The sequence below is a fragment of the Typopeltis vanoorti genome, chromosome 1 (genome assembly GCF_054136105.1).
Source record: "Typopeltis vanoorti isolate ZY-2024b chromosome 1, IOZ_Tvanoo_1.0, whole genome shotgun sequence".
Lineage (NCBI taxonomy): Eukaryota > Metazoa > Arthropoda > Arachnida > Uropygi > Thelyphonidae > Typopeltis > Typopeltis vanoorti.
Window position 1 is genome coordinate 109,755,360 of NC_143549.1, and position 24,922 is coordinate 109,780,281.

At 35.0% G+C, this 24,922-nt stretch overlaps 1 protein-coding gene across 1 annotated transcript in view; it reads left to right on the forward strand.

The window, feature by feature from the left end:
* Positions 1–515: 515 nt before the first annotated feature.
* Fancm (FA complementation group M) overlaps positions 516–24,922 on the forward strand; it is a 389,753-nt gene continuing 365,346 nt past the window's right edge. Inside the window, exons 1-3 of the mRNA XM_090395633.1 lie at positions 516–584; positions 12,306–12,478; positions 18,325–18,402. Of these exons, the coding sequence (XP_090251759.1) occupies positions 12,311–12,478; positions 18,325–18,402 (246 nt within the window). The 5' untranslated portion in view covers positions 516–584; positions 12,306–12,310. The remainder of the gene's footprint in view (positions 585–12,305; positions 12,479–18,324; positions 18,403–24,922) is intronic.

Consider the following 24,922-nt stretch of genomic DNA (forward strand, 5'->3'; position numbering starts at 1 on the left):
AGTGAGTGCATCTAGTGTAAATGAATTTAAGGGAAGGTATGATAGCTGGGTTGGGTAATTTACAGCCTCCCTCGATAAGTCCTTGACTCCCTGGATGTCTCAGATAATAATAATAATAACATAAATTTTAAAATTATATATTTAGTTTAATCCTTGATCCAAGTGTAAGCAAACAAAGTTTGCACCTGAAGTATCTTCAGGACTGGGGCAACTCGTGGCAAAGGGGGACTAAGTTCTCATCACTTTCCTTAGTATCCCATAATGCAAAGCACATCTCCTTGCAGACATGTATAATGTTATGCATTATGGGAAGGGTCACTTCCCAGACTGGTTTCGACCTTTATTGAGGTCTCTTCAGTGGGAGTCAGACCCAGAGGTGATACCGAGGTTTGAAGTAATGCTAAAAAAAAAAAAAAAAAAACTTCCAATAAATTAAAAAAAAAATTTTTTTAATTAGGAAAAGATTTTTGGAAAATTTTCTTTTTTTTTTTTTTTTTTCCTTTTTCTTTAGGGGGATTGCCAGAGCACCTTGCCCCCTCCCCCTCTGAGTGCACCACTGCCTATAAGAAAAGGCATCAGATTAGGTGATTCTTAAGTCCATGTTTATTTAACATAATCATAGATGAAATAATAGAATTTAAGAAACAAATTAAATGGAAATTTAAAAATTAAAGGAAATTTAAGTTTAGTTGGATATCTAGATGATGTAGCATCACTTGCAGAAAATGAAGCTGATCTCCAAAAGCAAGTATTCAGACTCCAACAGATATGCTGCAGTTTTAACATGCAAATATCACCAGAGGAATCCAAAATAATGGTAATTGCAAAAGAACCAATCAGATGGAAAAATACTGGAACAAGTAATGAAATTTAAATAACTAGGAATGACTGTGAGCAGTGAAAATATAACAGAATGAAGTAAAAGAACAGTCTTGAGACCATTAAAATATCAGGATGTCTAAATTCAACTATTGGAAAAATAAAGATCTAACAAAAGAAACAAAAATAAGAATATACAGATGTCTAGTCTGACCAATATTGACATATTCATGAGAAACATGAAAAATACAAGAGATAAATACAACGTGGTTTGAAAATGATAAGAAAAATAGTTAACAAAATTCGATAGAAAAAAAATTAAAAGATTTATGAAGAATGTCAACTACAACCAATAAATGCATAGATAAAAGCAAGATTGGAATGGAATAAGCATATTAATAGGATGGACCCAAAAAAGAATAATTTAACTAGCAAGAGACTGCAAACCTAATACAAAAAAAGAATAGTTGGTTGACCAAGGATAGACTGCTTGCAATGAAGTATTGGAGACACAAGCTGAAACTTAAAAGAAGTCAGCAGTTAGAATTGGAGGAAATACAGGAAGATCGTTTGTAAAATCAGGATAAAACAAAGATGCACATTATCTCTGCTCTTATTGATCTATATATAGATCACATTATGCAAGAAAGTGGCATTAAACCTGATGTTAGAATTGGAGATATCAAACATAACCCTTTATGCAAATGATGTACTCCTAAACACATTGTTAGTTGCCAGAGTTCTCTAACTAAATTTGCATGACAACTCTAACAAATTGGCATGAAATTCAGCAATTAAAAGACCAAAACTATGAAAATAGGCATGCATATAGAAAATTTCAGGTGCATTCTCAATGGAGAACCTGTATAACAGATAAAATATTTCATTTGCCAGCCTGGCTGGCTGAGTGTTTAGTGTATCTGCTCTCCAGTCAAAAGGCTGTGGGTTCAAATCCCGCCGTGAGCATGGATGTTTGTAATTTTCTGTGAAAATACTAGTGGTGGTCAGTGATAGATGGCATTGGTGTAGATGTTGTAGATGGAGTTGGTGATGGAGACAGAGACTTGTAGAACAAGTGCCCTCCCTAGATGAGTCCATGGACTCCCTGGAGGTGTCATGTAATAATAATAATCTATTTAGGCATAATTTTTAGTGAAAATGGTAAATTAAATTTGGAAATAGACAACAGACTTAGCAAAGCTGGTATGGTAGGAAGTCAACTGAATAAATTTATATGGAATAAGAGAGAAATTAGCCCAGACATCAAATTAGTGATATAAATGACAGTGTTCACACCAGTTTTAAGTTATGGATCTGAGAGTTTTGTTAGAAACAAAGCCCTCGATCAAAGACTAATGACTGCAGATATGTGCGAGAAAAATGAGAGAAGTGAACAGATCAGTTGCAGAATCATACTAAATATGAAGATAGTAGGATGGAACTTGACATTGTTAGCATTGAAGAATGTGTGAGCAGAGCTAATCTAAGATGGTATGGCTACTTAAACAGAATGGGAGAGAAAAGGTTAGTGAAGCAGGTGTTTGATTTCAAGATGGCAGGAAAAAGATATAGATCGGGGGTCGCCAAACTTCTTTGACCATCGATCTCCCCCCCCCCCCCTTCAAGAGTTTCTTGACTTTTTATCGCCCCCCTCTATTTTATTATTATGTAATTATAATAGGACAAGCAAAAAAAAAGACGCTTATGTGAATTTTTAGATTGTTTATTTTATAGTTACAGTGTTTATTGTATGTATAATATAGTATATATTATTATATTACTATTACTACTACTATTACTATCACTGGTATTACTAGTGATATTAATAAACTACTGGTATTACTACCAGTCCTACTCAACTCTTCAACATAGAGAAGTTTAGTTGGTGAATGAATAACGATTGAATTATAATATGTATGTTGATGAATTTTAGAACATTAATGCTCACTTGTATGTCGATGCGCAAAAATGAGACTAGGATTGAATACGTGTAAGTAAATAAGAACTGCGCAGGTGTTGCAATCTCGCTCCCACCGTGCTGGCCAGGCAGGAACCACAAGCATCCGTTTATTGGGATAAATGTCATTTTGGCCTACTTGATTGGCCTCTAACTATTTTCATGACCTTGCTCCATCTTACAGGTCCTATTCATGTCACTGTTCCCACTATTCACTCTTAATTGCTTTGTCATTCAGGATGGAGGTAATCCAAGTTAACCAAATTAAATATTACCTCTATAATGATGTCGTATATTTTTCTATCGACCCCTAACAATGTTATATCGATCACTTTGGCAACCACTGATCTAGATAGATTGATCATCAGAAGTGCTTAAGAAGAATGAGTTAGATATGACAGTATTGGAGTCCTGACAAGTAATGGATTAATTTGGAGGGAAATTGCTTATTGGAGATTAATGATAACGTAAACTTAATCATGTAGTGCTGTCGTAGTATATGAACACCCCTTGAGGATACATATCAGGAAATTGATGATGAACTCCATGTAGTCAAAGATTCATTGAGGATGGCCATACATCACCTACACAAGTGTTGTCATACCTTCTCTTAAGCCCATTAACACTTGGATACACATGCTACTTCAACAGACAAACTGTTCAACTCACTCTGCTCTGTGAGAGAAAAATCTAGCTTTCACCCTTTCTTAACCACACACAAACTTCGCTTCCATGGATGCCCATTGTCCTCTTCCAACTTTGCATATGATGAAAAATTTCATCAGTTGATAACCTATAACACTCTTTCAGAAGTTTATAGACCTCTATATCAACCTTCTTTCTATTAGGTATAGTTTCTGGGAAAATTCCCATGCTACTCCTCTTAAACACTATTATTATAATTATGGTTATTATAGCCTGTTTTTGTTTAGGAGTGTCCCTTATTTTAAATACATTGGCTATTATTACTCAAAAAAAAAAAAATATATATATATATATACCCCTTTTTTTGAGTAATAATAGCCAATGTGTTTAAAATAAGGGCCACTCCTAAACAAAAACAGGCTATAATAGCTGTAATTATAATAACCTTCTTTCTACTGTTTACTGCATGCTGTTCACATACTCTTAATCTGTCCTTGTAATTTATAATCATGATACCCTCTTTATCCTCTCTGAACATAGGAGACCAAATTTGTGTACAGTAGTCCAGATGCGGTCGTATCAACCTTTTAAAGAGGCAAAATGACTTTCTTATCCTTGCACGTCAATGTCCATTTAAACATTGCAATTATCCTCTGAGTTGTATTTGCAATTTTTGCAATGTGACCTTTGAACTTCAGTTTCCTATCCGCCATAATTCCAAGGCCCATAGCCTCATCAGTATCTTGAAGCATAAGTAAAGTTTGTTCCATTGGTTAATATTTTGGGACCTCATGTTGTAGGCATTAGTGAGACTTGGCTATCTGAAGCAGGTGTACTAACTGGTATCAAGTGTAAAGGGCACAGTATATTTAGGATGAATAGACAGGATAGAAGAGGATGGGGTGTGCTGCTAATATCAGATTTCTTAAATCCAGTTAGAGTTGAAACCTATGACTGCAATACTAATAACAATTTTTCATGTGGCAGTGAGTTTGAAGCCATCTGGTGTGAAGTGGAGTCTAACAAGACTAAATAAACAGTGGGGTGTTGTTACAGATCTGGTGGATTGGTTGCTAGTGACAAAGAAATACATCAACAAATAAAGATGATGAGTGCAAAAAGAGTAATCATAATGGGGGACATTAATTATCCTAACATTGATTGTGTAGCTATGAAATTGCATGAGAAGAATGAAACTGAATTTATTGAGCTGTTGTGAGACACTTCAAGCAGCATGTGACAGAAGGAACTTGAGGTAAAAAGAGTGTTAGATTTGATTATCATTTCAGAGGGGGGGGGGGTTTCCAGTTAAAGCTATTCTGCCTCCAGTTGGTGACTGATCATTCTGTACTCATGTGGGAAGTGGCTAAGTTTATGAATGTTCCATTCAGAAAAGGTTATATGCTGAACTACAAAGCAGGAAATTATAACCACCTGAGGGGTATACTTGGTATCAGTTATTAGATGGGAAGGAAAAATATTGGCAGTGCATGGGAAGTGTTTAAAAAATACTTAAATGCATCAGAATGTGTCCCTAGAGTTCAAAAAATAGAGTAGCAGTGAAATGGATGTGTAATCTAATTAAGCAAGAGATTCATAAGAAAAAGATGATGTGGAAGGAATATCGTGTGAATAAGGATAATGTCAGTTATGATGGTTATAAGCAGCAGGCCAGACTTATTAACGAGAGGGAAAATACATTGATATAATGTGATTAATAGCATAAACCATTTCAAATTATAAGATTTGTGAACCAAGCATCAGCAAGGACTTATATAGTGTATCCATTATCCATTATAATATCTGATTATACTATAATCAATGCATATAAACCTCCTGTAGTTAAATGGACTGATCAAATACTGTCCCAGCAACAACAATATCCAATCATAATCCTGGAAGATTTTAATAGTCATCACTCCCTTTGGGACTATAGAGAGGATGACTTAAATGGCACATTATTAGTGAACTGGATGGAAAATCAGAACCTCTATCTAATCTTTGATGCCAAAGATAAACCGAGCTTTCACTCGTCCAGATGGGAAAGAGAATATAACTGATCTGTGTTTCTGTACTGTGGACAATAATGGTGACCACATCCCCACCTCTAGGAAAGTACTAGACAATTTTCCAAATAGCCAACATCGACCTATAATCCAGGCAGTTAATTTATTGAGGACTGGGAAGATGGCTAGAACTCAATAACATCTATCCTGAATTCATCAAGGACTGCAGTCCAAAAACTATTAAGGCCTACTTTATAAAGTAGGCCTAAATATTCCAATTATAAGAACAGTATTAAAACCTAGGAGGAACTTTCTCAAAGCTGATTGGGAATCTTTTAAGAAACAGGTTGATTCTGTTATAAGATTTATAAAGCCTACTGTAAACAACCATAATAGATTTGTTGGCATTATTACTGGTGCAGCCAAACGAACCATTTCAAGAGGTTTTAGGAGAGATATCCCTGGTCGGAATAGTGAGAGTGAAAGCTGTATAAAGAATTCTTTACTAATAATAACCCTACAGTAGCCACTGAGCTACTGAGTAGGCCTAAAGTAGGCCTAAATATTCCAATTATAAGAACAGTATTAAAACCTAGGAGGAACTTTCTCAAAGCTGATTGGGAATCTTTTAAGAAACAGGTTGATTCTGTTATAAGATTTATAAAGCCTACTGTAAACAACTATAATAGATTTGTTGACATTATTACTGGTGCAGCCAAACGAACCATTTCAAGAGGTTTTAGGAGAGATATCCCTGGTCGGAATAGTGAGGGTGAAAGCTGTATAAAGAATTCTTTACTAATAATAACCCTACAGTAGCCACTGAGCTACTGAAGTCTCTCGACAATGCTAGAAAAGACAAATGGATTAAGACAATGAACAATTTCAATTTTACTCATTCCAGCCGAAAAGCTTGGCCCCTGATTAGGAAGCTTGATCCAAACACAAGGACTTGTGGTAAACTGCTTGCCATATATCCAAAATACGTTACAAAGCATATAGTTTCAATGACTAAATATCCTCAGGATAAAGTAGCTACGAGAGAGGTGAAACGAAACTAAAAAATCTTAAAACAGATTTCCGACCATCATTACTATCTCAGGCTTTCACTTCCCAGGAACTTACCCAAGCAGTCAATTCATTGAGGACTGGGAAGACAGCTGGACTCGATAACATCTATCCTGAATTCATCAAGGACTACGGTCCAAAAACTATTAAATGGCTTACTGCTATGTATAATGATATTCTGGACTCTGCATGCTCCCATCAATTTTTAAGATCTAAAATCATTGCCATCTTAAAACCTGGCAAACAGCCCATGATTGCTTCCAACTACCAACCTATCGCCTTACTAAGCATCTGTCTGAAACTTCTGGAAAGAATGATATACAACAGAATTTCTCCAAGTATACATAATAGAACTCCTCAGGAACAGGCTGCTTCAAACCTGGCAGAAACTGTTGTGATCAAGTATTGGCCTTGACAACTTTTATAGAGAATGGATTTGAAAAACAATTGAAAACAATAGTGGTATTCGTGGACCTCTCTCTGTGTATGACACAGTGTGGAGAGAGGGTCTCATTTTAAAATTCTTAGAAACTATCCCATCACCAAAACCAGCTAACCTACTTAATCAAATATTGGCAGACAGATGGATACAAGTATCTCTCAATGAATCCAAAAGTAAATTTAAGATTAAAAATGGCCTACCTCAGGTGTCATTTCTTGTTATGTTGCTTTTTAACTTATGTATTAGTGATATCCCAGTGACAACATCAAGTAGATTCATGTATGCTGATGATATCGCCATTGCAATTCTACATTCCAAAAAGCTAAAAACATCTTAAGTGAAGATTTGGCTGTACTTGATATTTATTTTAGACAATGGTGATTCCAACCCAATCTGAATAAAACTGAAGCTGCATCATTTCATTTAAGTAATATCCAGACTAACTATATCCCGAAAGTTTACTTCAGAAATAAACTGGTGAAATTTAATAATCATCCACAATACTTAGGAGTTACCCTAGAAGTTTGACATTTATCAATAAATATCAGTTAGAAAATATCGCTGGAAAATCAAAAACTTGCAATAATATAATGCATAAACTTACTGGTACTTCTTGGAGTACTGATGCCAACACACTGCTCACTACTGCACTGTCTTTGGTTTATTCTACAGCAGAGTATTGTGCTCCTGTGTGGTTGAGTAGTGCACATGCTTCTTTAGTTGATGTCCAGCTGAATCAAACTTTGAGGATAATCTCTGGTGCCCTAAGATCCACTCCTGCCTACTGGCTCCCAACTCTCAGTAATATAGCCCCTCCCTTGCTTCGTAGGACCCAAGCCGTAAGCAAATTATGGACACAATTAACTGCAAACAATTCCTTGCCTATCCATTAAGACATTTCCTTCCATACCTCACAAAGACTGAAATCCAGGCATCCTGCCTAGAGGAGTGTAATATACAAATGAACAACCAGAACTTCGACCTGTGCGAGTCATGGAGGGGGAGAGTATTGGCTTCAACATAACTCTAATCTTCAAATTCCCAATTCAAACCCAACATCTCATCTTGAGGGCTTCGATCTCCCTAGACATGTATGGATCACTTTAAATCGGATCAGAACAGGACATGACATGAGAAATGTAAACATCTCTTGCATAATTGAACTGTCCAATACTCCAAACTGTGAATGCAGAAGTGGGATTCAGACTATCGATCACATTATGCTTGAGCATCCTATCTGCTCATTCTCAAGCACTAAAGAGGACTTTTTTAAACTGACCCTAGAGTGGATCTGGGATTTAAGGATTAAGCTCTAATTTTTAATCATTTCAACCTATTGTACCCCCTTTAATATGATTTTTACAATTGTTTTTATGCTGTTTTATGTAATATGTAATATCCTGAGACTGTACATCATATGCTAAATAAAATAAGTAGACCAGAAGAGTCACAAGCGTTGTATGGAAAGCTAAGTCTGAGTATGAGAAAAAACTTGCTCTGCAAGTTAAAGACAATGCAAAAGAATTCTATAATTATGCTGCAAGTAAAAGAAAGAATGAATTTGAAAGAATAACTACTGAATGTAGATGGTATGCAACTGATGCCAAAGTGATTGTTTAACTAATGAGTAGCCATTTTGCTAAAAGCTGTCAACCTGGTATATGCCATATTGAACTCACTGCTACCTCTTCACTAGTTGAAGAAACTCAATAGTATCAGGGGGATATATTAGAGCTGTTGCACAAACTGAATAAGAATTCTGCAATAGGAATTGATGGGATATCAGCACGGATGCTAAAAGAGTGTTCAGCTGAACTGGCTATTCCCTTGACCGGGCTATATAATTTGACTCTCAGAACAGGGAAGATTCCACAAAAGTGGAAAGAATGTATGGTAATCCCATTACACAAGGGTGGTGCAAAGACCAGTGTATCAAACTATTGAATAATCAGTATCTCAGGATTGGTAATGAAGATTTTGGAAAGATTGGTCAGGGCTTGCATTCAGAAATGGGTTGACCGAGATTCTCTACTTTGCAATGAACAGCATGGGTTTATTAAGGAAAGTTAATCTTTTAGCAAATTGCTCACATTCTATAATAATATTACCATTGAACTAGACAAGGGAAATGGATACCCATGATACCTTTGCATTTTGCTAAGGCTTTTGATGGAATACAGCATGGAATACTGTTGCACAGGATTTGAACCTGCAGTCTTTTGGCTAGAGATCGGATATGCTAACCACTCGGCCAACCAGGCCAGATGTTGTGTATGCAAGTAGCATTATTAAATTCAGGAACAAGTATGACAGCTCGTGTGAGTAGTATGGCCTCCCTCAATGAGTTTCTGACTCCCTAGAGCGCTCTCTTAATAATAATAATAATAATAATAATTTCATCAGTATAATATGCCACTGGAAACTCCTATCATTCCAAAAGTGTATAATTTTACACTTACTAATATTGAATTGGCAGCCATTATTATTTCCCACTATTCCAGCATATTGAAGTCATTTTGTAAGTAAGCAGCATACCTGATTGCCCTACCTATATTTGCATCATCAGCAAACCCTTGAATATATTCTGCCGTGTCCTTCTTAAAAAACTTAAGCATATCAAGGGCAAGCCAATTTAGCTGAAGTTTCCTTAAGTATATATTCTGATATCTGATGTGGCCTTGTTACTGAACTTTACTTTTTCTATGCACCTATATATCTTCATCCAGTTCTTTTGGGTTGCCTTTAGCTTGCACAGCCAACTTCATTTTCATGCTCCAATTTAGTTTTCTGTACAATACTTAGCTTTTCTGGCCTGCACTTTATAAATTTCATAGCTTCTCTCATTCTCATGATTTTCCTTCCACATCATCTTCTTATGGATCTCTTATCTCTTCCTTAATCAGATTGCACATCCATTTCACTCCTGTCCTATTTGTTCAAACCCTAGGAACACATTCAGATTTAAGCACCTTTTCAAAGATTCCATTCATCATTGATATGTTTCTCATTCAGCAACTGATACCATTGGACTAAAGATAGTGTTCTCCTGAGTTTGTTATAATTTTCTGCTTTGGAATTCAGCATATAACCTGTCCTAATTGGAACAGTCATATAGTTACTGCTTCCCAGGATAGTATGGCATGATCACCATAGCCATCACATGACAAAACATTTACTTAACTGAGACATCTTCTGATGCTATTGTCAAATCTAACACTCTTTGGCTTTGAGTTCCTGCTTTCACATGCTTCTTGAGAAAGTTGTCTTGAAGCAGTTCAGATTCCTCTGCTTCATTCTTATCATGCAATTTATCTTCTGCTCAATCAGTGTTTGGATAATTTAAGTCACTCATAATGATCACTCACTTAGTACCCATGAGTAATTTGGTGATGCTTTTCATCTCTAGCAACTGAACCACCAGGTCTATACCAACACTCTCACCATGTATTTTATCCTGTTAGTCTCCATTTCACACTAGATAGCTTCAAACTTATTACTGCATGGGTCATTATTACTGTTATTGCTTTCACGAGTTTATTACCCTTACTGGACACAAATCGCCTGATATCATTAGTAATTTACCCTCCTCTTCAATCTTTTCTTCTATATAGTATTTCTAAAAATACTATACTACTCTTTAAATTGAGTCCAGTTACTACATCTGACTTTGATAACCAGGTTTCATTAATGCAAATAATCTTAGGCCAAAACATATTCACAAAGGTAACAAACCTGTTACTTTTGTGAATAGCTGAAGTACTCAGCTGTACCCTTTGTTTCTGATGGTCCAGGCATTTGTGTATAGACATAGCTAATTACCGCCTGGTTTTTTTTCATATACTCATCTATAGTCTGCTTGGCCCCGATTGGACAACTTTTTCTTTTCCTTCCACAGACACACTTAGAAAGTCTGAATCCAAAGTGTACATTTCCATCCTTCATCAGATTCATAACTATGCTCAGTGACATTTATGTCATTATCATGTTTGCATACTATAGCTGAACTTGCATCACCATTCTGCCACGAATGATCTTGTTTCTCCAACTCTCTGCATTAGGTCTCAACCCAGGTAATAAGTTCTTCTGGCTCCTGATGCTAAATTTATTCAAGTGCAGGCTGTCCCTCTTTATGCAAGTCTTTTCTACCATCAGACTCATTCCACATATCCTTATAAATTAGCATCCATTTCTTCTACATGATATCATTCCCCCTTTTTAACTTAGTTTTGTCATATCTTGCTAATAAGAGAGCAATTTTTACTCTCTCACTCTTCTTTCTCGTATCTTCTGACAATTCTTTCATATTACTACTTAAATCATTAGCTCCAGCGAACACTACCATCTTCTTTACTTTACTTTTCTCTTTCTCTGTTACATTTATTATATCTTTAATTTTTGCTCCAGGAAGCTCAAAGTAATGCTATCTGCAAGTGCAAATATCATGATTGAATAACTATTCCATATTACTTTTTTTTTTCTTATATTATAATTGACTTACCTTATTATGATTCTTTGCTATCACACCTACCTCAATATTTTTCTGCTACTTCTTTTTATACTCATTTTTCTTATCCTGTCTGAGATTTCTTTACTTTTTCTAATTCTCTCGTCGATTGTCTAATAATTTGTCTTAATTGTGATATTTCATATGTTAAGTTATCCCCACTTAAATTTTCCATGATGCTGCAATGATTCTGCTCAGCTGGACAAAGGTTTCCATCACTGGCATCTATGTTTTTATGGGTTTTAGGCACTATTTCTAAAATGATCAAAGTTTAATAATATATCTAAAATTATATTACCAAATGCATTAAATATAATACACTAAAACTACAATAATATACTAAAAACACACTGATTAATTTATGAAAACTTAATAAATCAGAAAAAAAATATTGCCAGCCTTACAGAAGCACTGTAATAACAAGACCACGTGTAAAATCCACTTCTTTACTAGTTATCACTTCTGATAATTTCTCAGCAAGCTGGTTTAGATTCCTTCATGCTTCTATTTCTTGAGAGAATCATTGCACACTAAATCATGCTGTAGAGATTTTTTTATCTCATGTTGAATCTCTCTTTACATATAATCTGTAATTATTTTTTATAATTTTATTTTACTTTCCCAAAGACCTTTGCTTGGTTATATTTTCATAATACAGTTTAGTTTTGGTTATCACTGAGTCATTATTTAGAATCAGCATTATAGATTAGGGAAATAAGATCTAAAATCATCCTATAATTTTATCTTATTAAAAATGATACTAATATTCAGTAAAGGAAAAATAGATTTATGATCTATAATTCAGTTGAATATTTAAAAAAAAAAAAAAAAAAAATTTAACCTAATTTCACTATTTTTCAAAAGGCTCCATGCTTCCTGATGACCGAAAGAAATTCTGGAAACAGAAAAGAGTGTTCTTTCTTACTCCACAGGTGATGGCCAATGATCTAAGTAGGTGTAATTGTCCTTCACTCCAGATAAAATGTCTTGTGGTTGATGAAGCCCATAAAGCTTTAGGAAATCATGCATATTGTCAGGTGAATAATTAAAATTTATTATGCATAGCTGGAATTTTGTTATTTTTTAAAAATATATATAATGCAGTGGATGTCTGCATAATATGATCCCTCTGTTGGCATCTTCGTTATGCACAAATACGTATTACTTTACTGTGATTTTTTTTGAGGTGTGCATTTTTTTTTTTTTTTTTTGGTTCATGTTAGAGACTTGATGAAGTAAAACATCTCTGAGAAAGGATTAAAAATAGGATTTAATTCTTTTAATATTTCTTCTCAGTCACTGAGACAAAGGCAACACAGAACTAAGTGAAATATTGGAAGAATTAATATTTTTAATCCTTTCTCAGTGTTTTACTCCATTAAGTCTCTAACATGAGTTTCCCCAAGAGCTTAAGCCTTAACATGCAGATTATGGTTTTCTCAGTTCAGGTGAGTGAAATTTGATAATGCTTGTTGTCACAACAATATTCTCAGGAGTAGATCAAAGCATTGAACACCCAAGATGTCTTCCCACAAAATAAATATTTAAGAGAAACATCAAATTTTGACCCACTTTTTGCTTATTTATATATTAGCAATTTCTTTTTATTTTCCGTTGGTCATAGAGAAAGAACAAATCTGGAGATTTTTTCATCTGGTCTCATGAAACATAATTACCCTTTTGCCACTACCCAAGCCATTGTTTGCATAGTGCCAAAAGAGAAAAAGAGGTGGAATAAAATATTCTGTGGTCATGTGTTGCACATCATGCACTCAATCAAGAGGAAGCACTCATAAATGACAAACAGGCTTGCTTCACATCAACTGTGAAAGATATAATTAGCAAGCTCCATAAATTTTAAGGAGGGAGTTTAATTTCTTCTTGAAAAGAAACTCCTGAAGTTGTTTACTGAAGATGAAAAGATCTGTAGAATGTGTCTGCAGAAATGATATGTGAGAAGTAAATGAAATTCTGTGGTCACATTGTGCATCACACCTTCAGGTAAGGAAATTGCACTCGAACTGTATCTAGTTATGATACATCAAAAAAAAATAATAATAATAATAAAGTTGAAACTAGGGAGTCTGTTTCAAACAAAGCAAAACTTAGAAAGTTTACAAAACTTTGATCTGATCTTATATAAAATATTGAACAAGCTGAAAGAGGTGAACATATGACTGATATCACACAGTGATTTAACATGTTATCAACTGTGAAAAACACTATAATTAAATGGGTCCCATTTAAATGTTGTCAAATTTTGAAATGCACAACTTGAAGACAATTTGAAACAGGTGAAAAGTGATTCTTTCTTTGAGAGGATGAGTAACTAACTCTGATCTCTCTTCACCTATTTCCTCCACATCAGGCTTCCAATTTTTTTTCACTTTTTGTCACGCTTGCAACATCAAAAGAGCAAGAAAGTTTCCTGTCTTTATTTCTTAAAATAAACAGTGTCTCTGATTCCAGATCACTCTACAAAGATGACTTGGAGAACTTCATCCAGTAAAATATCTTTTTCTTGTAGGGAATTCCTCTTGCTTGTTTTACTGAAGGTGCACTGCTGTTCATCTAATTAACGAACTGTGATTTCATAGATGCGGGTTATGTTTTTTTTAGAACCGTTATTACCAAAGGAAACATTTTGTCATTTAAATATTTTTATCATTTGAAAGTTTTTTTGAAAATGCAGTGAATAATAGTTTGTTTTTTTATATATAACTCATACAGGTAGAAGAATCTATATTGCATCAGTGTCACATGTAGAGTTCAGGTATGGAATGAAAAAGAGGAAATCTGTTGAATTTTTCTTGAGGAATTGGGAAATCTTGAGGAATTGTAAATGTTGGGAAATACTTCATGAGGAAGGCTATTCCAGAGAACAGAGGTAGATGGAATAAAGAGGAAGAGAGGTAGTGCAGTGTGCTTGTTGTTGGACAGCTGCTGCCAGTGTTTTAATATGCTCAGCAGATAATAGAGAAATGATGAATGCTAGTTCAATCAGTGGAGCATTGTTCATGGAAGTACCTGTAGATATGACACAGAGCTGACCTTTCCCTCCTCCCACTTGTTATGCCAGGAATGACTGGAAATAAATGTTAGCTCAAGGTGGGGAGGGGATCTGATCCTGTCTAGTGATTTTATCTATTGCTGAGGACTGAGGATTAAGATAGGTGAACTGAGATCCCTTTTACAACGAAAAAACCACAATTTGGTAGCATTGAACATGACCAAGTTATTCTAGCCTCGTTGCAGTTTGGAATTTTGAGCTCTACATGGTAAATGTATAGGATGAATGAAATACAGCAAACTGTGGATAGGATTATTAGTGATTAAGAACAGGTCATTTATGTATAAGAGGAAGAAGGTAGGTGATATAACAGTCTTGGGGGACGCTCCTTCATTGGCAGAGAAGTCTGAAGAGAGGGAGCCATTCACCTTGTCACACAGTGAAGGATCAGATAGAGAGAGAGAAAGAATGCTTCTCTTTCTCTCTCTAAAAGCATGTAAATTTCCAGAGCATCTGTCTGGCATCTTGATCTACTCAATTAGGTAGAAGCATTCTTTCTCTCTCTCTAATTGAGTAGATCACGATGCCAGACAGATGCTCTGGAAATTTACATGTTTTTCCAAACCTTTGTGGCACATGTCCAGTAGTGGATGATGTAGCTGCTGTGGTTCTAGAATGGCGATATCATTCCTGGGATCTGATTAGCTGGTGGTTTTCTAGGTATAATCTTCTCCATTATTTTATTGGAGAAAATTGAGGTGCGTACTTGACTTACTCCCCCCCCCTCTTTTTTTATTATTAAATAGGCTGGATACATGTTTGTTTCCACATATTAGACTAAGTGCCACATGAGTATAAAAAGCTTGTAGGGATGATATAGGACATAGCATTTGAACAGAAGATTTTTGCATTTAAGTTGTTTAATATTCTTTTTCTTCCTTTATTTATTTATTTTTTTTTTTTTTTCAAAAGACCACAGGTCTATGGTGCTGTGTTTCTGGTGGTAGGCAGTTTTGCCTTCATCTGTGTAGGAGTTGAATTCAAAGAGTGTCCTTGGGATAAACCTGTCCTCACAGTCACTCTTCTAATTCAACTCCTGCACAGATGACCAAGGCAAACTGTCTACCATACCATTGTTCATATGGTCTACCAAAAATTCATAAAGAAGGTTGTTCAGTAAGACTCTTCACTGACATTTCAAGTTCCTTAGTACTGAATGAGAGTTTTTACACTCTTGAGGTTTCTGCCTGGTCTCTGAGGAGAACCATAAGTTCTAAACAGCTGTCAGGCCAGTGAAACCTTATCAAAATGGACTAATAAAAGGTGAATATATAGATGCTTGGGAAGCATCTATGTCTTCCATTAGTCTGTGCTGAGGTAACTCATGAATGCCAGGGAGTGTATTCCTGTAAGCTCTCTGGTCAACTTACTTTATGAAACTTTCATAGTTTCTACATTTTCGGCTTTGAAATAATGCTGGATTTATTACCCACTTTACTTATATAATACTAGAGATTTATTTTTTAATAATAACAGAGATTTGCTATATTTATTGGCTTTTTTGTAAGTTTCACCAACCCTCTTCTGACTATATACTTTTGCTTACCTCCAACCCAATACACAGTTTTGCAGATGACAGCACTTTGCACTCCTCCCTTTCTTATAATAAACCTTACTCCACAACTCACCTCAACCTACAGAACATCAACCACCACTGCTCTCAATTCTGATCTCCAAGCCATCTTCCAATGGGGGTTCAGATAACCATGTCAATTTCAATGCTCTTGATTTCAATACATTCTCAAACAATCTGCCCATCATCCTTATCAAAAAACAGGAATAATAACATGTTTAATTCAAAGAGCTAGAACTAATTGCTCAACTCCTCATGAATTACAGAAAGAACTTTCAACTATCAAACATCACATGAAATTAAATGGCTTCTCCAAAAAAAACGACACAACATCTGTTCGATTCTTACAATCCAGTCCAGAACAACAAAGAATATCAATACGTAGAGTTTCAATTCCATATATTTCCTGGATTTCAGAACCAATTTCAAGAATTCTGAAGAAATATGATTTAACAGCCACTTATATTCCTATTAACAAAATATCCACCTATTTCCCCTTTCCCCTCTTCTAAAGATAAACGCTGAACTATGTCTCTGCCTGGTGTATATCAAGTTCCTTGTAACTGCAATCTGTTGTACTTTGGACAAACAGGACACTTTATAGAAAAAAGAATACAAGAACATCAATCATACATTCTTCACAACAAATCCGATAAGTCTGGATTGGCACAGCACAGGATAGAGACAAGCTACAACATTCTCTGATCAAAGACTTGCCTTCTACACAGATGTTGCTATAAATTCGAATGCCTATTCAAAAAGAGTGCTGAGACCTTACTTCACGCCCTAACTTGAATCAAAATAAATGTATATCCTTGTCAAAAATATGGGAAAGTTTAATCTGGAGAACACACTAAAAGTGTTTTTTTTTTTTAATTGAGACCTTTAATTCTTACATTAGTCTACTGTTATCTTTAATTGAATTTCTAAATTAAGATTGTTATATGAAGTTATGAATTAATACCTATAATTTATTCGCCACTCTGATGAAATACCTCTCTTTAATGTGTAGCAATGTAACATCACGTGGCGCGTTCTACTTTTGAATGATCAATTGTTTGTATTCCACCTTGTAAAACTGTTCCTATCAAGCCACTGAGGATAGTCTGTTAGTTTCAGACTGAAATATTTGGTAAACACTAAAATATTCTTGTGTTAATGTGTTTATAATTCTTAATTTAATGTCATAAGTGTCTCTCAAGAATAGAAAGGATAAACTATTACAAGGTTTTACATTGGAAGATAGCACAGTTATTCCTGTAATGGTTTTTGGCTGTTTTATCATTATTATTATTATATTTTTTTATTAATATTAATTTATTTATACTTGTTAATTAGCCTCTGTACTGATGATGCATTCATTCTTTTGTCACTTTCTATTTTAACATATGATGCTCCTTCTTCATAATGCTATATAAATTTAAATTTTTGTTCTAGTGTTAACCATTTACCTTTGTTAGGTTTCATAAACTACGTTGCATTTCATTTGGCAAACATTCATTGCAATCATAATTGCATTTAAAAGGATACTTGAATGTAATTAATAAAAATAAAATAATTGTAGATTGATTACCATGAGTTTGCTTGGCCAAAGCTCAAATAATAGTGGGGTGTGCATCGATACAGGTGTTATTGTGGTGTGCTAAATCATTACAGTACTGTTTTAGTAGAGTTGGAATCTGAATAATGTAGTACAGTATCATACTACTGTTAAAATTTTTTTTAAATGGCAAATAATTATAAGTCATGTTATAGCAAAAGCTGTGTTATAGCTGTTATAGCAAAAGCTTTGCACAGCATGGTTTTGAACCATGCTGTGCAAAGTATTACTGTATATGAATATACAAATATTTGGTGGTGGCATAGTTTAATCTCACTATAATGAACCAACTAAAGCCCCTAAGGCATATTTCTCTTCTATAAAAAGTTTGCTACAGCAGATTGTCCACTATAAGCTGGTCTGATTTGCCAAGTGGTTAGCATATTCGCTCTCTAGACATAAGGCTGCGGGTTTGAATCCCACCGTGGGCATGGATGTTTGGGATTGTCTGTGAAAATACTAGTAGTGGTGGGCGATAGATGGCATTGGTAGATAGAGTGGTGGAGACAGACAGAGACAGAGAGTGTCACAATAATAATAATGATAAACTCTTTGTCTGATTTCACTGAGTTTGCTATAGTGAGAGATACCTGCATTTTGATTAAATATAGCAAATATTAATTATTATTATTTTTTATAGGTAATAAGAGAACTTCAGAACTATACAAATAATTTTAGAGTACTTGCATTGAGTGCTACTCCTGGTAGTGATCTGAAGGTGAGTTTTCCTAGGTATGTTTTTTGCTTAATTATTTTACTTTTTTTTTTAGATTTATTATTATTTTTTTTATCTTGCTTATCTACTGTTATTTTCTAAGTGACATGTACTTTTAGTTTTTTATAGCAACTTTGAAAAACTTATAGCTACTTACCAAACAAGATTTATTTGGAGGGGTGCTTAAGGGTCAAAAGCTACATAACTGAAAGGAGAATTCCACATAGCCATTAAAGGAATATGGAGAACCGATCAAGGCTTCTGACCTAATGTCCAATCCTCAATTTCTTGTGTGCACCCTGTTAGGTATCTACCTGGATACTGAACGAACAAGGATGGGCTGGCAATTTGGGATTTAGCCGACCAAATTGTATTCTTATTGGCTTAAACCAAAATAAAAAATGATGGTACAACATGACAGAAATTCATGCCGGCTGGAGCGTTGCCCGGTTAAACAAGGCCACCATTGTTTTCACCAGGGAACCAGGACAAACAGCGAAAAGTCAGCTACTGGAACAAATCCTAAAATCCACCCCAACTCAACATCACCGCAGTTCAAGATTGGTACTATCAACATAAGAAGCCTGAATGGCAAAGAAATGGAGCTAGCTGAGAAATTGAATAAGTACCAGATTGACATAATAGGGACGACTGAAACAAAAAAAAGGCAAAAACTGGTAAGATCTTTCTGAGCAGTAAATATAAAATGTTATATTCAGGCAATGACAATCAAGGAAAAAAGGAGTAGCCATAGTATTCAACACTAAATGTGAGGCTAATTTTCTTGAGAATGGAGAACTGGCAAATGAGACTTATTTGTGCCTATGGTCCCACAGAAGGTTCTACTAAGGTAGAAGTGGAGGAATTTTTTGAGGCTTTAGAGAAAGCAACTGACACGATGAAAAATGAATATTGGGTCCTTGTTGGGAATCTAGCAGAGTAGGAAATGATTGTCAGACATACAAAAATGTTTTAGGAAAATTTGGATTAACGAGCAAAGCTAATAATAATGACAAATACTTGTTGGATTTCTGTTCAGGGAATGGACTGGTTATTACTAACATAATGCTCCAACATAAAAATGTGCACAAATTCACATGGAGAGAAGAGGCAAGGAATAAGAAAAGTCTCGTTGACTATGTTATTGTTTATAGTGATGTTTTCTCTCTGGTGCAGGACTCCAGAGCGTACAGAGGATTTGAAATTGGAAGTGATCACCATTTTGTCTTGAGCAGGATAAAATTGAATTTCATATTGAGAAGATGAACATGCAAGAAAGTTTTAAAGCGAATAAAAGTTGAGCAGCTCTTAGATGTGAACTGTAGACTAAAATACACAAACATGATTGAAGAAAGAATGAAAGAGTTTGAGAACAGGAATGAAACCTTGCAGATTCAGTGGCAAGTTCTGAAGAAAACACTGATTGATTTAGTCAGAGAGACATGTGACGAGGTTGTCTGTAAGGATACAAAAATCAGAACCCTATGGTGGACACAGGAAGTTAAAGAGGCTGTGAAAGAAAAGAAGAAAGCATATCAAAAGTTCCTATCAAATAAGCTTGTGCTCTCAGAGAATACAGAAACAAATATAAGAAAGCTAAACACTGTGTAAAATTAGCTAAACAAAAATCATGGGAGGACTTGGGTAAGAACATAGAAAATAAATATCAAGAAGATGGCAAGTTATTCTGGAGGTTGTTGAGGAAACTCAGAAATGGAGGAAAGAGTGCTGTAAAAGGAATTAGAGATGATAAAGGTGACATGAAACAGGAGAAAAAGATATCCTTGAATTATCCAATAATTATTTTGAAAAATTGCTAAATGAAACAGTCAGTGACAACACAGCAGTAAAAAAACACCGTCTAGGCATGCAATCAGTTATACATATCCATACTTGAAGCAGAAAAAGCCATCAAAAACCTGAAATGTGTAAGCAACTGGAGTAGATGTATTTGACCAGAAATGCTCAAGTATGGAGGTATAAAAGTCTTACAGTGACTGCACTGCATAGTTCAGAAGGCCTGGACAGAGGGACTAATTCCTGATGATTGGAGTAGAGCTGTCATAGTACCCATATATAAAAAGGAAATAAAACTGAATGTGAGAATTACAGAGGTATTTCTCTACTCAGTGTTCCTGGTAAGATTAAGATTGAATCAAACCATCTTCCTGTACAATACATTTGGAGGGAAATTGTTATACTTATAAATTAATCCATTGCAAGTCTGATAAATCCAGCACATTATCTACACTATTATTCATTATCATTATGGATCACATTATGAAGGAAGTTGCATTACAAGGGTTGTCTGAAAAGTTCTCGGCCTCGACCATAGATGGCAACACTATCGGGAAGATTTTTTTTTTCTAAGTTGGTTCATCTGTCATAAGCATCCATGCGAAATTTCAAGTCATTCTATCAACTAGTTTGTTTTATACAGCTTTCTGAAGCAAAAGTGTTGTCTGTATCCCTTGAAATGGATAAAATTGAGTATTGTGCGGTTATAAAATTCTTTGTAAAAGAAGGTTTAACGCCAAAAGAAATTCCTTCAAAGTTCATAAAAGTTTATGGGCACTCTTCTCCTTCATTTTCGACAATTAAGAAATGGGCTACCGAGTTTAAACATGCCGTACCAGCATTCAAGGTGATCCACGTGAAGGACGTCCAAAAAAGTGTAACGCAACCAGAAATCGTTGATCAAGTGCACAATGTGGTATTGGATGACCGGTGAGTCAAAGCTCGTGAAATGGCTTAGACTATAGGCATTTCAAAAGAATGTGTAGGATATATTTTGTATGAAGAATTGAAAATGAAAAAGCTTCGTGCAAGATGGGTGCCACTCTTGCTCACAGCAGATTAAAAATGTACTCGCATGAAAATTCTGAGCAGTGCTTGGAGCGGAGCGTTTTAACAAGAATAAAACTGATTTTGTGCTTCGATTTATTACTATGAAAGAGACTTGGATTCTTCTTTACACACCAGAATCCAAACATCAGTCAAAACAGTGGACAGAAACTGGTGCTAAAGGCATTTTGTTTATTAATTATCTTGAAAAATTGCTAAATGGAACAGCAGCGATGTCAGCGCAGTGGTAAAAAAACACCGACTAGCAATGCAGTCAGGAATACATATCCATACTTGAAATATAAAAGCGGTGGAAAGGCAGCAAAAGTAGATGATATTCAACTAGAAATGCTCAAGTATGAAGGTATAAAAGTCTTACAGTGGCTGCACTGCATAGTTCAGAATGCCCGGACAGAGGGACAAATTCCAGATGATTGGAGTAGAGCTCATAGTACCCGTATATAAAAAGGGAAATAAAACTGAATGTGAGAATTACAGAGGTACTTCCCTACTGAGTGTTCCTGGTAAGATATATGCAAGTATACTTGAGAAACGCTTGCGAAGGATTGGAAAAAGCATACAACAAGGTGCCAAGAGAGAAGCTATCAAAACGCTACGGTTATATGGTGTCAAATGGGGCATTATAACAAGCAATACTTTGTCTTTGAGTTGTAAGACAGCAGTTAGAATTGAAGGAAGTACAGAAAGATGGTTAATGTTAAATCTTGTGTCAGACAAGGATGTCCATTATCTCTGTTATTCATTATCTATATGGATCACATTATGAAGGAAAATGGTATTAAACCTGATATCAAAATTGGAGATGTTAATCTCAGCTTTTTGCTTTATGCGGATGATGCTATACTTCTAAATAAATCCACTACAAGTCTGCAAGATTCCCTGACTAAAGTGAATAACTGTCGTAATAAATATGGTATGAAAGTCAGCATTAAAATGACAAGGATAATGAAAATAGGCAGAAACATTGAAAATATCAACTGCATTTTGAATGGAGGACCTATAAAACAAGTAAAACATTTCAGCTACTTTGGCACGATTTTTAATGAAGGTGGTAAATTAAATATGGAAATAAACAAGAATCATTAATCTGGTATGGTAGGAACTCAACTGAATAAATTTATATGGAATAAAAGTAGGCTGACCATATTTCCTTGAGACAAAAACGGGACATTGGGATGGCAAAAACGGGACGGGGTTATGTAATATTCTGTATTCATGGAAAAGTATAACAATAAAAAAAAGTTTTACTTTGCCCAATATGTATGGTGATAAAACATTGGTAATTATTGCTTCTGATTTGGTACGTGCTGAAGAAAATTTTGGTTCAGAAATTTTATTGATCATTGGTATCAACAAGCTGTCATTTGGGTGAAATCTTTGGCTGTGACACACAGTATGATAAGCAACAAGAGCTTCACTTGCTGCAGTTTTATCACTTTCGCTATCACCATCATGTCTCACCATGAACGAGCTAATGTTTTTTTTTTTTAATAACTGAAGCCATGTTTTCAGCATCCTTATGTTTCTGGCTATGTACATGTTGATGTCGCTTCTGCCTCCATGAGCAATGGAAAAATGGACATTACAATGTTGGCATATCACTTTTGTTTCATTGCTGCACAGCTTGTCTAGTTTAATAAATTTGAATTCTTTCTGGAGATTGTCATTAAAACTGCAGTTTCACCTCTTTGACATTGCAAGGATAGACTTAAAACTTTAAAAAATAAGAAATTTAAACCACCGGCATTGAATAACAAAGCCACCAGTTAGGTTAGCATATAGACAAAACAAAATATTGGCAATACTTGCACGTCTCGGACGTGCAAGTATTGCCAACATGTATTTATTATTTTCTCTGAATAAATCACTGCAGATATCGATATTAAGTATCGAACAATGCAACTACATGGTTATACAAATTACTGGTATCCATGATAATGGTGTACAATTATAGGTTATGAATAATAATTTATGATTGATCACTATTAAAGTTTATTTATAGTTTTTATTAAAATGATGGTACGGCCAGGAAATATGAAAAAACGGTACTATCCTGTTCAAAACGTTATGTATGGTCAGTCTAAATAAGAGAGAAATTAGCCAAAACACTAAATTAGCTGTGTACAAAACAGTATTCAAGCCAATTTTAACTTATGGATCTGAGAGCTGGGTCAGAAGTAGAACACTTGACCAAAGATTACAGGCATGAACAGATGACATCAATGGCAATATCATATTAAAAACGAGGATATTAGAAAAGAACGACATTGCCAGCATCCAGGAATGCGCGTTAGCATAGCTAATCTCAGGTGGTATGGTCACTTAAACAGAATGGAAGAGGAAAGATTAGCAAAACAAGTGTTCTCTGCCAGGTTGGCAGGAAAAAGACCCAGAAGAAGACCTAGATATAGTTGGATTGATACAGTACAATGCGCATTAGAAGATAAAAATATAACATCTGATAATGTTGGAATCTTGACAGGTAACAGATTGATTTGGAGGAAAATTGTAGGTAGTAATACATGAAAAATTACATCATTACTATCATTTCCTGTACACCCCCTAGAGGATAGCAGTAATTTGATGATGATGATTTAATTGGATTGTATGTTGATATCTACTTGGATGTGCTATTACATACTATTCAAAAAAAAAAAAAAAAAAAAAAGATAGGACAAGCTTACTTATGGGCAAGTGTCATGATCTCATAGAAATTAGATTGATAATAGTTTATTACAGTTAAATGGAAATAAAAGTAATTCATGCTGTTTTCTTTAAAAATGATGCAAACTTGGGCTTTAAACTAAGCTTTCATAATTTAGATAATTATAATAGTGGAAAAAAATATGTATATACACATCCCTCTATATACAAAGTTCCTGTTTTCAAAATTTTGTTGTAATGAAATGTGTTTTAATACCATTATTTCAGTTCTTTAAGTACATTTAAGAACTGAAATAATGAAAAACAGCCTGCAAGGATCAGTGGTGTTACAGTAAGTCTCCTACTGCATTGTCTAGGGGACGGGGATCAAGGCTTGCTGTGGTGCTTGTATATAGCATCTGCAGAAATACTTGCGTTCAGCTTCTGAGCACATTTGTTGCTTGTGTTGTGGGCGTCCATGTGTGGCTCCATGGTGGGTGGGAGCTCTGGTGCCAAACATAAAATTGCTAGAGCATGAATTATTCATCCTCAGATTTTTCAGGGCCCCTCACTGGGACCAACCAAGTACAAATATCATAAATATATCATTTAATAACAGAACTAAGAAACAAAAGACATTACACCAGTATAAATGTGCCAGTTTTTTCATCATATATGCAATATCTGGAAAGCAATGGAGAAAATGTCACTATTCAAAAGAGTTCAGGACTGGTAGGATATTATAAAACAGTTAAAAAACTATATTCTGGCGATATTCTTGTGAAAATATCATGCCAGCAGCACTCAGAAAAACTACTCAGAGTGGGCAGAATACCAATTACAGCAACACCTTGTAAAACACTGAATTCTTATAGAAGTATGATATCAGAATGAGATCTCGATTTTTCACATAAGGAGATCTGTTCAGAGCATAAAGATCAAGGACTGATATTTATGAGATGCATTCTGATACATGGGAATAGTCACCGGGAACATCATGTTTTCTTTCTATGCA